This window comes from Lygodium microphyllum, chromosome 26, assembly GCF_053477565.2.
Source record: "Lygodium microphyllum isolate KBCC chromosome 26, Lygodium_microphyllum_v1.1.10, whole genome shotgun sequence".
Classification (NCBI taxonomy): domain Eukaryota; kingdom Viridiplantae; phylum Streptophyta; class Polypodiopsida; order Schizaeales; family Lygodiaceae; genus Lygodium; species Lygodium microphyllum.
The window spans coordinates 52,827,163-52,843,827 of record NC_141160.1 but is presented as its reverse complement, the minus strand read 5'-3'; the positions used below and the strand labels follow the sequence as shown (position 1 = coordinate 52,843,827).

Here is a 16,665-nt window from a genome sequence, read left to right as displayed (position 1 = left end):
TTGGTAGGCGACTATGACCCTTGCTTCCAGACATCATCCATGGCACACACACAGACTTTGTCCAGGATAGGAGCATCCTGGACAATGTATTCACCTTCTTTGAGGTGACAAAGTGGGCCCAACACAGTGGGTAGAGACTAGCCGTACTACTCTTGGATTTTGAGAAAGCCTATGACAAGGTGGACTAGGATTTCCTAGAGGGCACCATGGTGAGGTCGGGTTTCCCCCAGGCTTGGATTTCCCGAATCTCCGCACTTTACAGATCGGCCACCAACAGGGTTCTCATAGGTGGGAGGCGAGGGGAGGAGTTTCGGCTGGAGAGATCGGTTCGACAGGGCTGCCCCCTGGCCCCGTACCTGTTCCTTCTCTTTGCAGAGGTGATGTCTCACTTCCTCAGGTCACGTGTGAGCGGATTACGTGGCCTCCAACTTCCAGTAAGAGAGGAGACCGAGTTGTTAGACTCAGAGTATGCAGATGATACAGCACTCTACATAGAGGACGACGAGTTGATGTTGGAGAGAGTGAGGTTGGCTCTTGAGGTGTTCTATTCTGCAACGGAAGTAAAAATCAACTGGCAAAAGTCGGTTGGTTTTCTCACAGACCCGAACTCTAGCACGGAGTGGAGCATCCACCTGGGACTTGGATGGGTGAGTAGAGGACAGATCGTCCGCTACCTAGGGTTCCAAGTGGGACTCAACATCACTCCCGCCCATCATATGACATTGGTCAAAGGAAGGGCTTGGGATCATAGACCCAGAGTATCAAAGTATGGCCCTCCTGAGCAAGCTAGTTGTCCGCGGCCTCACACTAGGAGGGCAGACTTGAAAGGTCCTATTGCAGGAGGGTCTTTAGGACTATAGACCGAGGCTTGGCAGTGAGTGGAGGCCGTCCCTGAGATGGATCTTCACATCATCCCAGATCACCCCCCCCCCCCCCGATCACCCTTCCTACGCAGCTTGCTCCACGTGTGGCAGGGCCTCCGTAAGGCCCTAATCCAGAGCCCCCCAAGCTGCCAAGAGGAGATAGACCGTCAACCGGTGATTTGGAATCCCCAGGTCAGGGACCGCGAAGAGACACAGATTGGCGAGCACCCCCACATCCAGTGGGTTGGTTAGGAGGCTGGCCCAACTCGTACCATCAGGACATGGCGGAAGGTGTACAGGACGGCGGACGAGGAGGTGCTGCAACAAGTATCAGGCTGCCAGCGAGGAGTGGAGCTGAGGAGAAGGGAGATAGACGCAGCAATACCTCAGGAGTGGCTTGCTCCCCCTATACGAGAGCCAATAGAGCCCGGGGAGATATGGGCCGTTAGGTTTTCACCTGCAAGTATCCCCCCTATAGGTGGCAGGAAGAGTGGGTGGCGCTTCACCTGGGACCTTTTTCAGAGTGCACGAGGGGGGGCGTCTGGCTCTTGACAGAGGGCAACAGGACGAGGGGATAGCCGTCCTTTCATGGAAAAGGATCCGGGTGGTTGGCCTTCAGGAGAAGACATGGCGGCTCGACCCTTTGGTCTTTTGGCAAGAGCTCAAGGAGTGGCGCCTCTGGATCTGGGAAGGAAGGCCACTTGATGAGCTAGAGTGGGATCCGAGAGAGTGACTTTAGCTGGCCACTGTGGTTGCCAAGAAGCCACCGAGGTTCCTGGAGTACACTGCCAAGATTGGCAAACATGTACTAATGCAGGAGGATATGGATTGGGCGCCATCACATAGCAAGCACTGGGTGGAGCACAGCATCACGGAGCCGTTCCGACGGACCTTCTAGCGGCGCCTATGAGACAGCTGGAGGCCAAGGAGAGTATCGTATTTTTTATGGCTGGTAGCACATGGAGGCTTGGCGGTGGGAAGCTGGCTTGCCCACATACAGAAGGAGGGAGTTTGTAAGTGTTGCATACAGTAGTCTATGGAAACCCCAAAGCACTGCCTTTGGTCGTGTGAGGCAACACAGCTCGTGTGAAGAGGAGTATGCTGCATCCTTCACCACATAGCACCCAGCCTTGGATGTATCTCTTGGGGAGCTTTCTGCTGGCAGGCGGTCAGCCACGGCCGTCACCTTCTATATGAGGCCGGGATGCAGGATACGATATTCATTATCGAGGCAGGGTCGTGCGCAGTGGTGGGTTTAGAGGCTCTACCCATTTGCCAGGTACTGGAGCCCACAGTAGACTGCTCTGAGGTATGGGAAATCATAGGGCATCTTATTGGTTGGCATATCTGGAAGGCGTAGTGTCAGGTGGCTTTCGGTGGAGAGAGACTTTCAGTACAGGCGACCTTAGCAGAGCTTTGGACCTCCATCATCCACTCCCTTCGAGACCGATGGAATCAGGTGCAAGGCGAGTCTAGGGCTTGTCAGGAGCTCTGAGGTCATTTCATGTGCACTTGGGGCGGCCAGGACATGTTCTTCGTGATGCAGACAGGCAGCCCCAAATGGCGATACACCCCCCCCTCCATGGCTTCTTGCCCCTATCTCCCCCAGACCACCTTGAAAGGCTTGTATATATGATATATCTGTGACTTTCATCAGCTCCAGCTTGATCTATTGAGCATGACTACTCCGTTGTAATCAGTTTTTTTAAGTAATATAATCAGCCACATTTTATAGGGAAAAAAAAAGTATTCACTGCATGGTGTGTTTGTTGCATGAACACTATATATTCATTATTCATTCACTTTATTATTCATTGTGTTCATTGTCTTTGAGTTACCCTAATCCTAACTGTGTTTTGAGTTTATCAATCTATGTTTTGTCGTACAATCGCATTCACTGAATCAACATCCATGTGCTCCATCTCAAGTTGTCTATACAAATGGACTATACAAGCCTCATTGCGCACTTGACACAAAGAAGCAAGATTATCCCAAGCATCCTTGGTCATTGTGCATGATCGAATATGCAGGATAATTTGTCTTTTGCATGAGAGTGCAATCAAAGCATGAGCTTGGGCATCATGCCCATCCCATCTCAGTTGATTTGCAGTGGGAGATGCACCAAGGACTACAGCAGAAGATCCACTAGTGACCGTGAATGAGCTAGATAAACTTGCAATATTCTATGTAGTTGGGCCTGCAAACCTAACCTCTTAACCACATACATAATCCAAAAGCTGCTTGGCAACTAAGACATGCTTCATCATGTATGCCCATATGGGATAATTAGTGCCATCCAATTTATTGGAGTCTCCAAACATATTGAGCAAAATCATTTTGGCCTCCCATCCTTGCTGCAAATTGCTGGTATTTGTAACAAGATGCTGTCCAAGGTACACAAATGCAAGGGCAACACAAAAATAAAGCGAAGAAAATGCCAAAAAACTTACAATTTTTCACAAAATTGATGATGACAAAGAGGAATTTGCAGCTGAAAAGGCTCCAATGTCTGCGATTATTGGTATAAAAGGTGTAATTGGCCTCAATTTTGATGAATTTCACAAAAGCACCAAATTTATTTACTGAAACTTTGTGAAAATTGGGCTCAAATGTGAAGAGCCCCAAAATTTTGGCACAAAATCTGGCACTTTTGGGCATGAACAAAAAATCCCTAAATTTTTTATGAATTTGGGGCTTTTTAGGCAAAAGCCCAAAATTTTTAAAGAAATTTGGTAAAATTTGATGACTATTGCAAAATCCCCAAATTTTTGTGCTTATTAAGAGGCTACACGACAACACGTTTAATGTTGATTAAGGCTGAACAATAACAAGGTTATGATGAAAAATTAATTTTTTAATGTTGAGGCTGAGGGACGCAGGCTGTCGGGGCATTAATCGGAGCTTACATGATGTGGCAAGGACCTGTCAAGGCTGCGTGACAGCACTAGATTTGTCACCGCTTGTGTAGCATAAGCAGACGTGACTTGTTGGGTGAGCACAAGGTTGGCGATGTTTTGGCCAAACGTCCCTGCAGCTGTCGTATAGCTGATGTCAGGCAGGCTCCGATTGGTGGGACAAGGAAGGTATGTCTAATTGACAAGCAAGCAACATGTGCATTTGGCTGACGAGCGAATTCTCGAGCTGCATGAACTGACTCTCGGGACGACGTGGTGCAATCTGCAGGATAGGTCTTATTGAACTCAAGCAAGTAGATGGCGCTGGCTGTTGGGAACAGATCTAGAGCTTCATGAGCCAGCTGCACAAGTAGATTTCCAACGCACATACACCATAAACAGTGGAGCCAAGTTCAAGACTCAATGGCAGCTGAAGCAAGGCAGCTCATGAGCAAAGTGGTAGTTGAGAAGAGGTATGACTCTGATACCATTGTTGGGTTAGGATTCAACAACACACTCACAGTGAACAACAAGAGAGGAGAGTGCTGGAATGTCACATCCACTATGTGAGAATGATATGAAAGTACAATCCCTAATGTACATAGCACCACACCACTAAGGGTGTTCTTACAAGGGAAAAAACCCTTCACCTGGAAGGTATAACATGCCTGTGGATAGGGAAGCGTTCACACCAGAACTTAGAAGGAACATGACAAGTGTAACAAAGACCAATGTCTCACAAGCCCACCGATTTCATTTCCCTCTAGATCATATCCATACCGACTACTGTACGCCCATGCACAAACAGCAGTTGCATTTCCCTCTCAATCATATCCATTCTGAGTATTGCACGACCATGCACAAACTTGTGTTGTGGGCTAGAGCCTTTAGGTTATTCAAGTATTTCTACAGACCTTTAGACTCTTAGAAGAGATTTGCATACTCTGGAACCTTTGCGATGGAGTCACAGAATATAATACAAGCAGCCTACGTGACTTCTTCAGCAGTAGATTGCAGCCCTTAAATCCTGTTGATAGGCCATTTGGGCTGCTTGAAGGCAAAATAGATACCTATCCCTTTTTCCCACTTAGTTGATTCTGAATTGACAAAGATATTTGGTGGATCTAAGATGAATGCCTAGGTGAACTCAACAAGAAAATTCTATGAGCCTTGAAAGTATTCATTGGAGATGGCTGTTTGAGATCCCTCCAGCCAAATAAGAACCAAGGAGAGCTTATTTCATTGCATCTAAAGGAATCACTATTGATTGGGCAATACATCCCAATTTGGAGGAAAATCATCCTTTTGAACCAATTCGTGCACTGAGATTCAAAGTTCAAACAGGTTGATTGGAGCCTGTGGTGTGATTTGTCCACTATGATCTATCTCCTGCTTTGAGGAGCTCTTCATAGTTTTTCTGCTTAAGTTAGCTGTGGGGCACTTTGGACCATTTGGAAATCTCAAAAATGCCATCATTGGGGACTCTCTATTGATTCACGCATTTTCTTTAGGAGATCTCCCTCCATCAGTAATTGTATTATTGTTTTGGACTCCATGATATTGATGAGGATCAGTACTTCTCTTGCTTTAAAACGGTTTCAATAAAGGCTATATTCACATCAAGCATAGGCCTCATCATACCGTAGTATGAATTTACAATGGTTCACCTTCCCCTCCGCCCCACCCCCCTGCCCAAAGGAAAAAAAGAAGTGTGTGGCAATATGCACATACAGTACAGAAGTAGAGTCACCAACGTACCGATGAAGCAATGATTAGCTTTCCAGCTCCACTAGATCCTCCGATCAAGGAGACAACCAAGCTTGGGACAATTGCCACACACCTAGTTAGCATGTTTCGAATCCAGGGAGCAAATTTAAGCTCCAAAAATCCCTGCAACATAACTTTAGGTTAGAGAGGAGAGAGACTGCAAGGTTGTCAAGCATCAGCAATGAATTTTACCTGCATCACATACTGGCCAGCATATGTTCCAGTTATTGTTGAGCTTTGTCCTGAGGCTAGCAGTGCAATAGCAAATAATGTTGAACTCCACTTTCCCAATGAGTTCTGGAAGACCAGAAAGCCAATAATAGAGCATGAGAACTTTCATGTAAGGAAATTTACCTTATTAAGATTTCTTTTATGTTGTGAGCACCCAAAATACTCAGTTTTAAAAAAATTTCACATCCAAGATATTCCACCTACATATCCATCCAAAAGAGACTTCTAGCTTCAATCTCTTTTTGCAGAACATCTGGATGAGATCTCGTTCATAAGGTATGCTTCTCCTCTTAAAACAATCTGACACTTACAAAACGCCTTAGAGCACCCAGCAGCCTGGAAGACCAATAGTTTGTGTTTCCAGACACACAAGTTGTAGGTCAAGAAGGCGTTCCTCTTTGACTTCCAATTATATTTTTTGGGAGGGAAGGAGCTTGATTTTTCACAAGCACGTGAAGGTTACTCAATAAAGACAGGTTTGAAATGCCTTTCAAAAATATGTTTGGCTATGGCTTGAAGCTATGATACTCAGTTCTGAGAAAGGACACACTCGAGCATGCCCTACGATGCATTATGGAATAGTTTGATCTAAGGTCATTTTTTGTTTGCATCCAGGGCCATATTCAAGAAGAAACTGATAAAGCTCCTTAATATGGATAGCAAGAATGTGCTGAGTGTTGAAATCTCAGCAGCTCCTGACTTTGTAGCATCAACCCACATGTCTAATTCACACCATCACCATTTGCTAGAGCCTAGCAAACAGACTAATGGCTTCACAATACTAATACAGATGTGACCAGGAACAAGAAAGCAAGAATTAAAAATAGCAGGTTCTAGAATGCACTGTCTTCAGAAAGTGCTGCACCAAAAAAATGCAACACTCAGTAGTAGGTGTACTGCAACTGCAATCATTGGATTTGAATCATATTACGAACAGTATCAGGACATACTTATTTATGCATAAGAGTTTTGACTTTTTCACTGAGCACACAAATTCAGCCTGATTTATTCACCCAGAAGGTCAAAAGAATATGAATGCTGATGTTGCAACTGGGCATTTTGTCATTTCTCAAGACCATACAGTGAAACTAAAATCCATCGGTGGGCTTCATTCTCATATTTGGCTACTGAGATCAACTTAGAAGAAGTTTATGATGGTCTAACTTGTAAATAGTTTTATACTTCCACATACACCAGACATGGAAAGACATGCTTGGCTGCCAGTTCATACTTTCCAATACTAATGACCAAGCACAAAATATGTAAAAGATTTCAACAAATGATCTTTGTTGACTCACTTTGAGAAGAAAAGATGCCCGGTTCAGATCCAGGTCACTGCAACTGGCTTGATCCTCAAGCGAAAGTCCTTCACTATCACAGACAGCTCCACTGACAGATACCACAGCCACATTTATAGCAAACGATACTATCAGAGCAAAACTGCACTCAAGAAGGTTGTACCTGCAACCATCCTGAACAAGAAGCGTAACTTTTAGTGGTAAGAAAAAAAAAATTCCAATACCACATAAAAGGTGAATAGCTGAACCTTGATCCCCTGAACTGTCCGCGGTGTTTTTCTCGTTAAAACCAAAGCAGAGTGAAGATATAGATTGTGCCTGCATTTTATATAGCCATTTTTGAGAGTTTTTCAAACTGCAGTATATGTGCTGGTGTAGCTTGGTGCTTATCACCTACTCATACAGGATTCAAATCATGCATAGGGATTGTCAGGTGCTGATTTCTGCAACTATCAATGCTGCAGTCAATGTACAACTGACAAACAAGAGTGCACACTGTTTAGATTGCACATTGATGCACTTTCAGCATCTTGGTCAGTTTGATTGACCACGTTCCAAGCTACAGAAAATACATACAATTCCACTGGTCAACCATATCATGTAAACATAGTACAACAGTTTTGATAGAGACTTCACACTCAAACAGAGTACGGTCAAGTTCATGCTCTCTTTTTTTAAGTGTCTTCATATACACATCATTGGGTGGCTGTTACAAGGCCAAAACTTGCAGTAGTAGGATATGGGGCTCTGTATTACATACAACACTAATATACGAAGCACATTCTGGCAATCAAGCTTTTCAGCAGATTAAATGTTAAACATATTGGTAAGGAAAGCTGAACAGATAAAATACAACAAAATGTTCTCACAATTAATTATGATGATATATATGAAGCAACAGTAGACTTACGGCATGACCATTGCACCAAGAAGAGAGATGGCTATTGCAAATGCACCACTCCCTTGCAGTCGAGGTATAAAGAGACCAGATAAGATTTCTTTATAAGAGGGTTCTGCGTAGTGCAACTCCCAAAAGAAACAGCTTGCAATGGTTAACACTAGGAAGAATATGAACACCTCCAGCTTTCTCACCTGTACCAAAATTAGGATACATTAAAGAATTGGCTGGCTTTACTTAATCCAGAATATCTTAGGGTTTTGACTTGAAGCATCACTAATGACAAAACTCACCCCATACTGTTGTAGTGCAAGAAAAACAAGAGTGCTGAAGCCTGTCAAGATCACTCCTAGCCAGAGCTTAAGGTGAAATAGCATGTTGAGAGCATAAGCTGTTCCTATGACTACAAAACATCATAATCCATTAAAACATTGGCTTGAAATCAGTAAAACTCCTTTAACGAGTCTGATTGATATCAGTAGAAGGTACCTTCTGGAATATCACTTGCAACAATAGCCAATTCTGCCAGTATCCATAGCATCAAGTTTGCTTTTGCTGGATATTCGGCTCTGCAATGTTCTGCCAAATGTTTTCCTGTCATAGAAATACAAGACAAACACTTAACCAAAAGCTAAATTCTAAGACCATAAGTAGAAGAACAATCAACTAAAACAACACAGTGACCTGCATGCAGCTGAGAAGCATGGAATAGAACGTAAAATATGAATGTGTTGCAATGAAATAAATTTTTGCCCGATTTTGTTAGCATTCCTGTTTTCATGCTTATCATCTCCTGCTTGTGAGCTCCATCAGAGTCTGACAGAGACAGAGGAACTCTGACCGTTCATGCATTTCAGTTTCCAGCCCTAGCATTTCAGTTTTCAGTGCACTTTAGTGTGTTCACATTGCCAGAGACTGAACCAGTTCCCATGCATTTCAATTCAGTAGAACCTCCAGTTCTCACTGTAGGAGGCTGGGGTGACTTGGAGATCTCCACAAATGCATCAGATTATGGCATTGGGGGCATGCTACTGCAAGAGGGCCACCCCATAGCTTATGAATCCAAGAAGTTCACAAATGCCAAAACCAAATGGAGCACACATGAGAAGGAGATGCTAGCAGTATTCATTGTCTTAGAAAACGGAAGCATTATGTCCAGGACAAACACACAGTAGTCTTCATAGACAACATTTCCCTCAAATACTTCCAATCCCAACCGAAGCTATCTGCCAAACAAGCTCGATGGCTCGACTTCCTAGCAGAATTTGACTTGGAGATCAAACACAAGCCAAGATCCACCAACAAGATAGCAAATGCTCTAAGTCACAAAGCTGATTTGAAAGCCGCCAGTGTAGACAGCAGCAACTTCCTCGAGTTAGTGAAGGAGGCTTTGGAACAGGACCAAGACATTCACAAGATTATAGAAGAGGTGAAAGTTGACAAGACACCGCATGGCATGTATACCCTAGAGGAGCAAATTCTGTTTGTAGGAAAGAGATTGTACATTCCCAGCAGCGTGGAACTGAAGAAAGTCATTTTACATGAAGTGCATGATGGAAAATTAGGTGGACGTAAGGGACAAAGCAAAACATTTGAAGTACTCAAAAAGCAATTCTTTTGGCCCAACATGAAGGAAGAAGTCATAGACTACATCAAGGCATGTCCTACATGCCAACTTGTGAAGGCAGCACACTCTAAGCCAGTAGGCTTACTTCAACTAATGCCAGTAGCTAGCTGACCATGGGATGTAATTAGCATGGATTTCATTGTGGAGCTCCCCGAATCCCATGGTTACACCATCGTTTTTGTAGTGAAGGACTGTTTCTCAAAGCAAGCTCACTTCATACCCGCCGAGCCACCATTGAATGCCAAGGAGATAGCCCGTCTCTTCTTCACGCATATTTTCAAGCTACATGGTTTACCCTTAGCCATAGTGTCAAATAGAGATGAAAGATTCATGAGTGACATGTGAAAGGGGCTCTTCAAGACCCTGGAAACACAGTTGAGATTCTCATCATCCTTCCACCCCAAGACAGATGGGCAAACAGAGCGAGTCAACCAAGGCATTGAAGATTACCTCAAGAGCTACCCCCGGGTGGACCAAAAGGATTGGGCATTGTACCTCAATGTGCTGGAGTTCCACTACAACAGTTCAATTCACTCCACCACAAGCTACACACCCTTTGAGTTAGCCACAAGAAAAGAAGTCATTGTTGAGAAACTCTTCACCTTGTACTCGCAATTTGCGTGTTTGCGTTTCTGCATTTTGCGTTCAGGGTTTGCAGCCCCAAAAAGGGGGCGCCATCCTAGATTGACTGTGTCTATTTATCGGCCACTCTCTCATTCATTCCTCACAGCTGATTCATTCAATCCATCACCCCTTCTCTCCAATCTCTCCACTACCCTCACACCCCTTCAGGAGGACATTGCAGTTCATGGTTCATGGTTGTCTTCATCATCTTCCTTGTGCTACGGAACCCTTGTTCCCTTGTATCACATTCACTCCATGATTCAAAACTTCATTATTCCATTCATCAGAGTTTCTTCTCTCTTCTCTTCTCTTCTCCATGTTTGCCGAGTTCACTCTGTGTTCCTCCCCGCAAACCCTACTATCTCATTGATACGTCATCTTTTGACATGGTATCATAGTTGGATCTGCTCAAACAGCGGCAACAATCCTCCACTTCAGTGAAGGCAAAGACCGGTGGCAGGTTCGGCATCCACTTCTCTTCTTCTTCCGCTACATCAAAATCTCGTTTTTGCAAGTTTCAGGTGTTTTCAGCTTCCTGCCCACACCCCTTTCATAGAGGACATAGCAGCCTCAGCTGTCCCTTGGTGTCATCTACAGTTCGGTGCCTGTTTCCAACCTTCCACCTGCAGTTTGCAGCTGTTTACAGCAGAGCAACTGTTGCTGATCACTCTCCATTCAGAAAACAATCTCGTTTTTGTAGATTTCAGGTATTTCAGCTTACTGCCCACACCCCGGACACAGAGGACATCGCGATCCAAGCTGGCCATTGCTGTCTACAATAGTCTAGCGCCTGTTTCCAACCTATCACACACTGTTCAGAGCTAATTTTAGCATGCCGACTACTATTGCTGGTTTTTTCCTGCGTTTTTAGTCTTTCTCTCTCCTGCAGCCTACGTTTTTTAGTATTTCTCTCTCCTCACCTGCGTTTTTCTACTGGTTGCAACCTCTTACTGCTGGTCACATCCTCCTTCCACTGGCAGCTCACTTCCAACTCTTCCACTACCCTCCCACCCCTTGAGGCAGACATTGCGGTTCGTGCTTCACACTGCCCTCATACCCCTTGAGGCAGACATTGCAGTTTGTGGTTCATGGTGGCTGACCTCTTCCTTCTTCAGCAAGGCACTATGGTATCTATGGCTTCTTTACCAACAGATGACCAAACTACTAGGTGCTCCTACTGTGGCATCACCAGACACACCACCGATGATTGCCGACTTCGACCTTTGCTCCCCACTCCCTCGGAGTATATGCGTCTTCCACCAGGCACTCCTTGTGCCACCTCTCCTTTCTCGGCTACAAAGATCGTTCTGCATCGACTATCAGAGTACTATGCTTAAGGTAATAAGACGCATCCGATACGCACTAAGTCCTTTTGAGCACATGGAGGATCGATTGGCGCTACGACCTCCTGGAGATCGTCGCAATGCCAGTGATAGTCTTTTCCCACTTATTTTCAAGTACAGTGGCTTCCACGACCTACGGATCTGCAATCCACTCCATTTTTTATACCGTCTCCCCGTCAGTCCGCTCCTTCGAGAGACAATGGCTACTTGGCTCCTTCCTCTTCTTTGACTACCCAGTTTGCTCCACTGAGAGACAACGATTGTTGCCCACCTCTTGCTCATTCTGAGCCCCACCCTCCACTACTCAAGTTCGAGAGGCTACCTTTGGGAGCTCTTCCGCACCCCAGATACCTTCTTCGGCACAACCGGTGGCACTTCCTTCGTCAACACATTTCGGAGTCCCTGATCCATGAGTTTTTGGATTCCCTATCTACTTCAGAGGGGGATATATTTCTTTGCCCTCAGAAGGAGCATCTACTTCTTCTTTGACTGCAACGGCCCCTCCACCTCCCACCTCAGAGGGGGAACCTACTCCACATGAAGTTCTTCACCCATCCTCTACTTTCTTGGGTTGGCTATCTTTGACCAGTCATCACTTCTACTGATACCCAAGATCTTCAGGTACCACCTAGATCAAGACCTCAGAGGTTCAACAGCCACGACTTGGTGACGAGGCCTTCATATTCCTTCCAGTAGGGACGCACAGAGCTAGTGGCTTCTCTCTCGAGGTTGAGTTTCGGGTTCTCCAGTTCACTCTGCCTACTGTTCTTTACTGCAGGTTTCCTTTCTGGTGGAAATCTCGTATCTTAGGGATCCTCTATATCTTCTTCCTCCTCTTCTCTTCTTGCTTTGGTCACTTGGTCAGCATGGAGCCACCTCCCGAGATCAAGTATGAGCATATCCTTATAGTTCTCGGCACCACACAAAGTCTAACGTTCCTCCTATGCATTGCATGTTCTCATCATCTTTGTACTGAGGCGCTTGGGGAAATGAACAATTTCCCCACAAGGGACACTGTCCAAGTGGCACCTGCTATATGAGCATTCTTCAGCATGTAGCATTCCATCTCCACCTCACTCTTCTCTTCTTCCCCTTTTTGGGCTTGAGAGGGGGTGTAGAGAAACCCTTCACCCTTTAACCACAGTTTGTGTTTCTGCATTTTGCATTTAGGGTTTGCGTTTGGAGTTTGCAGCCCCAAAAAGGAGCACCATCCTAGACTGACTATGCCTATTTATAGGCTACTCTCTCATTCATTCCTCACGGCTGATTCGTTCGGTCCGTCACCTCTTCTCTCCAGCCTCTTCACTACCCTCACACCCCTTCAAGAGGACATTGCGGTTCGTGCTTCGTGGCTGTCTTCATCATCTTTCTTGTGCTACAGCACCCTTGTTCCCTTGTATCACATTCACTCCATGATTCAAAACTTCATTATTCCATTCATCAGAGTTTCTTCTCTCTTTTCTTCTCTTCTCCATGTTTGCCAAGTTCACTCTGTGTTCCTTCCCACAAACCCTACTGTCTTGCTGGTACATCATCTTTTGACAGTCATCACATCCCCTTCCTTAGCCTCAGTGTTAGGTGTAAAGGCCCTTTACGCTCTCCCGTGTATATACTACTTTACACACATGAACTCACCCTAGCGGGTGTAAGCGTACCATACCCTAAGTATAAATACATTCTTTCATTCTTTGTGTGTACCACACTGGTACACACCTATCTGTCAACTCACTCTCACTCTATCTCACTATTCAACATTGTTCAGTTTCGGATCATTAAGCACCTCAATCAATGCGCTTGCTCTCTGCTCACTCTCTATCTACTTCCGCTTCAACCCTACAAACCGGTATCGGTGTCAATTGCTCGCCCCAACTGATAGTGCAGTCGTCACCACTGTGACCAAGCGTAACAGTCTGGCGTGCTGTTGAAGAGCGGCCAACCAGTCGACAGCACACAAGGGAGCAAACAGTCAATGGGAACCAGCATGACGAGCACCAGGTGACAAGGTCGGGCGCGTGGAGGTGTAACTGGCCAGGCGACGACTTCAAGAGGGGCCAAGCGACTGATTGCTACGCAACGGGACTGGAGACATGCATCAAACACGCACGAGTGAGGGGCGACAAGGGGCTGCACGAGTCAACAGGCCATCATGCGACACAGCTGCACAGACGACGGGCAAGTCAACAACCACAATACTTTTTTCTTAAAATCAGAAATTTTTCAGTCTCATTTATCCCCCCTCTTCGGAGTGTTCCACGAGCAAGCACAGAGCACAAATCTGTGCATATTTGCTTCCTAAAATTTGAAGCTTTTCCCAAATTTGGTGCCAAACACGTGTTAGTGACTCCTGATCCATAAATTGCAAACATTGAATGCACTGGTCTCAAAAATTTTGGGGATTTTCAGATGCGAGTGAATTTTTGCTTGTTTGAGCCAATTTCTTGAAAATTATGCACTCTTGGACCTCGAAATTTGGGACTTTTGTGGAAATCGTTAAATTTTTGCAACATTAGCCCGTACTTGATGCTCAAGAAGATATATTGATGCAATTGGAGCAGATTCACTGCATCAATTTTGGGGCTTTTCACATTGGTGATGTATTTTGAGTCTATTTGAGACTGAACAGTGAAATTTACAGCAAATTCACTGCTGAGTGGGAGTATTTTTGAGTTTTGGATGCTTCAAATGTTGAAAAAGGGCAGCTTCTCTTGATACATGTATTATTGAATACTCACTATGCAGTGAAACAGTGGTAAATACAGCATTTGGGTCATTGCATTTGGAAAATTCGGTGATGTATTACTGAAGTGGAGCTGTCTTTAATGCAAATGTATTAGTTTTGATTCATGTATATGTTGTAATCAGTACTTGAAACTGAAATTGCAGCTAAACATCTGCTTCTTGGACACCTTGGAACAAGAGTGTGTACTTGCTGTTACAATTCAGCAACCTTGCTATTGGCTGAAAGCATTCAGCCCTTTATTACAGTTGTGTATTGCTGAAGATGGCTAGCAGTGCATCTACATCTAACACAAAGAATCTCTTTGAGATTTGTAAATTTAATGGCAATGGTTTTGATCTTTGGAAAGATCGTATGTAGGATACACTCTTTCTAAAGGATTGTAATGATGCTTTAGTAGAACATAGGTCTGTTGCTTTGTCAGATGAGGATTAGGCTAAAATGAATAAAAAGGCCATTACATATTGGTTGATATAAAGGGGCTTAATACTACCTATGTAGTTTGGGAGAAACTCAAGGCTACTTCAGAGAATACAACTCCTATCAATCAGGTACATCTCATGCAGATAAAGCTTGATGAGTCCAAGCCTAGCTCAGAGCATTTGAATGCTTTCACTGGTATTTTGAGTCAATTACAGGATGCAAGTTTACCAGCTTTTGATCCTAAATTGAGGGCTATCTTCTTGCTCATGACCTTGCCCGATTCATGGAAAGCATTGGTTGTGTCACTGAGCAACCCCAACTTGACATTTGATGGTGTGCGTGGTTCTATTCTAAATGAAGAGATTAGACAAAAGGCAAGTGGGGAAAACAGTGGATCAGCCTACAATGTAAGAGGAAGAACTGAAAAAATATATAAAGCTACAAATAAAAACAAAAATCGCAGCAAAAGCAAGGAAAAACAGCAAGATGTAACTTCTTATCAATGTGGTCACAAAGGGTATAAAAAGCCTGATTGCAGGTACTTTAAAAAGGAACAAGAACGCAAGAAGTAGGCTAATGCAAAAGGCACAAAGAATGACAAGGATGGCAGCTCTACCCCTAAAGAGATAGAAAATGCAAATGCAGTATCTAGTGTTGTTATTGAGAAAATAGAAGATGATAAAGATGCTGATTTGCTGGTTGTATTTCCAAATCCGCTTGCTATGATAGTGGAGGACATGTATATCACTAAAATAGATGTGATAGATGCTTTGCTCATGATGGTTTATCACAATCGTGGATTGTTGATAACGGTGCTTTTTTTCATGTAACTCCATCTCTAGAGTGTTTTTCTACTTATGCAAAAGGTAATCTTGGAAAAGTCTACCTTAGCAACAATCATACATGTGATATTGAAGGAATGGACACCATACACCTAGCTCTAGAAAATGGTCGAGAATTGATTCTTCATGATGTTAGGTATATACCTGGCATCAAGAAGAGCTTGCTTTCTGTTGGGCAGCTAGACAGCAAATGTTATTTCACTACTTTTGGTGATGGTATGCGGAAAATACACAGAGGATCTATGCCTAGTCACTAGAGGTGGTAAAAAGGAGACTCTGTATTATCTCTACTGCAAGGCACTTCCTAGAAATTTTATTGCAATTGCTGAAGTACAGTCACACATGGATTTACAGCACAAGCATCTTGGACACATGAGCCAAAAGGGGTTACATGCACTCTCTTCACTTGGAAGAGTTGATGTGAAAAACTCAAAGCTTGACTTTTGTGATGATTGTGTCCTTAGTAAACATGCAAAGAGTCCACACTCTCATGGAGCCTCTAGGAAGACATGTATCTTGGATTTAGTCCATTCTAATGTTTGCACCATGCCAATAAAAACTCATAGTGGTTTCTGTTATTTTGTGTCTTTTATTGATGACCATTCTAGGAAGCTATGGGTCTATTTGCTTAAGTAGAAAAGTGACGCATTGGATGCTTTTAAAAGATTTTATACATTGCCTAATACTCAAAAGGGCTTAAAGTTAAAATGCATAAGAACAGATAATGGGGAAGAGTATGTATCTAAAGAATTCAATAAGTTTTATGATGACAATGGGATTAAAGGAGAGCTTACAGCTCCTTACAATCCATCATCTAATGGTGTGGCTGAGCGAATGAATCGCACGTTATATGAGAAGTTCGGTGCATGCTATCCACAGCTAATCTCTCACAATCATTTTAGGGAGAGGCACTTAAAACCACAATACATATTTGCAACCGATCTCCACACCGTGCACTTGAAAGTGGCATCCCTGAAGAGGTTTGGTCTGGCAAACCGGCTTCATATGACCACTTAAGGGTCTTTGGCTACGAATGCTATGTACATGTACCTATTGATAGCAGAACCAAACTTGACATGAAATCTCATAGAGGCATCTTCATGGGTTATGAAGATGAA

The 16,665-nt window shown here is 44.1% G+C and overlaps 1 protein-coding gene across 3 annotated transcripts in view; it reads right to left on the bottom strand.

Moving 5' to 3' along the window:
- Nucleotides 1-16,665, bottom strand: part of LOC148013270 (metal transporter Nramp6-like) — a 57,382-nt gene that overhangs the window by 16,903 nt on the left and 23,814 nt on the right. For all 3 annotated transcript variants that reach the window (XM_087668396.1, XM_087668395.1, XM_087668394.1), the window contains 7 exons: nt 8,441-8,545; nt 8,245-8,354; nt 7,964-8,145; nt 7,302-7,371; nt 7,054-7,227; nt 5,717-5,821; nt 5,516-5,647 (listed from right to left, as the gene is read on the bottom strand). In XM_087668396.1, coding sequence (XP_087524522.1) covers nt 5,516-5,647; nt 5,717-5,821; nt 7,054-7,227; nt 7,302-7,371; nt 7,964-8,145; nt 8,245-8,354; nt 8,441-8,545 — 878 coding nt within the window. The remainder of the gene's footprint in view (nt 1-5,515; nt 5,648-5,716; nt 5,822-7,053; nt 7,228-7,301; nt 7,372-7,963; nt 8,146-8,244; nt 8,355-8,440; nt 8,546-16,665) is intronic.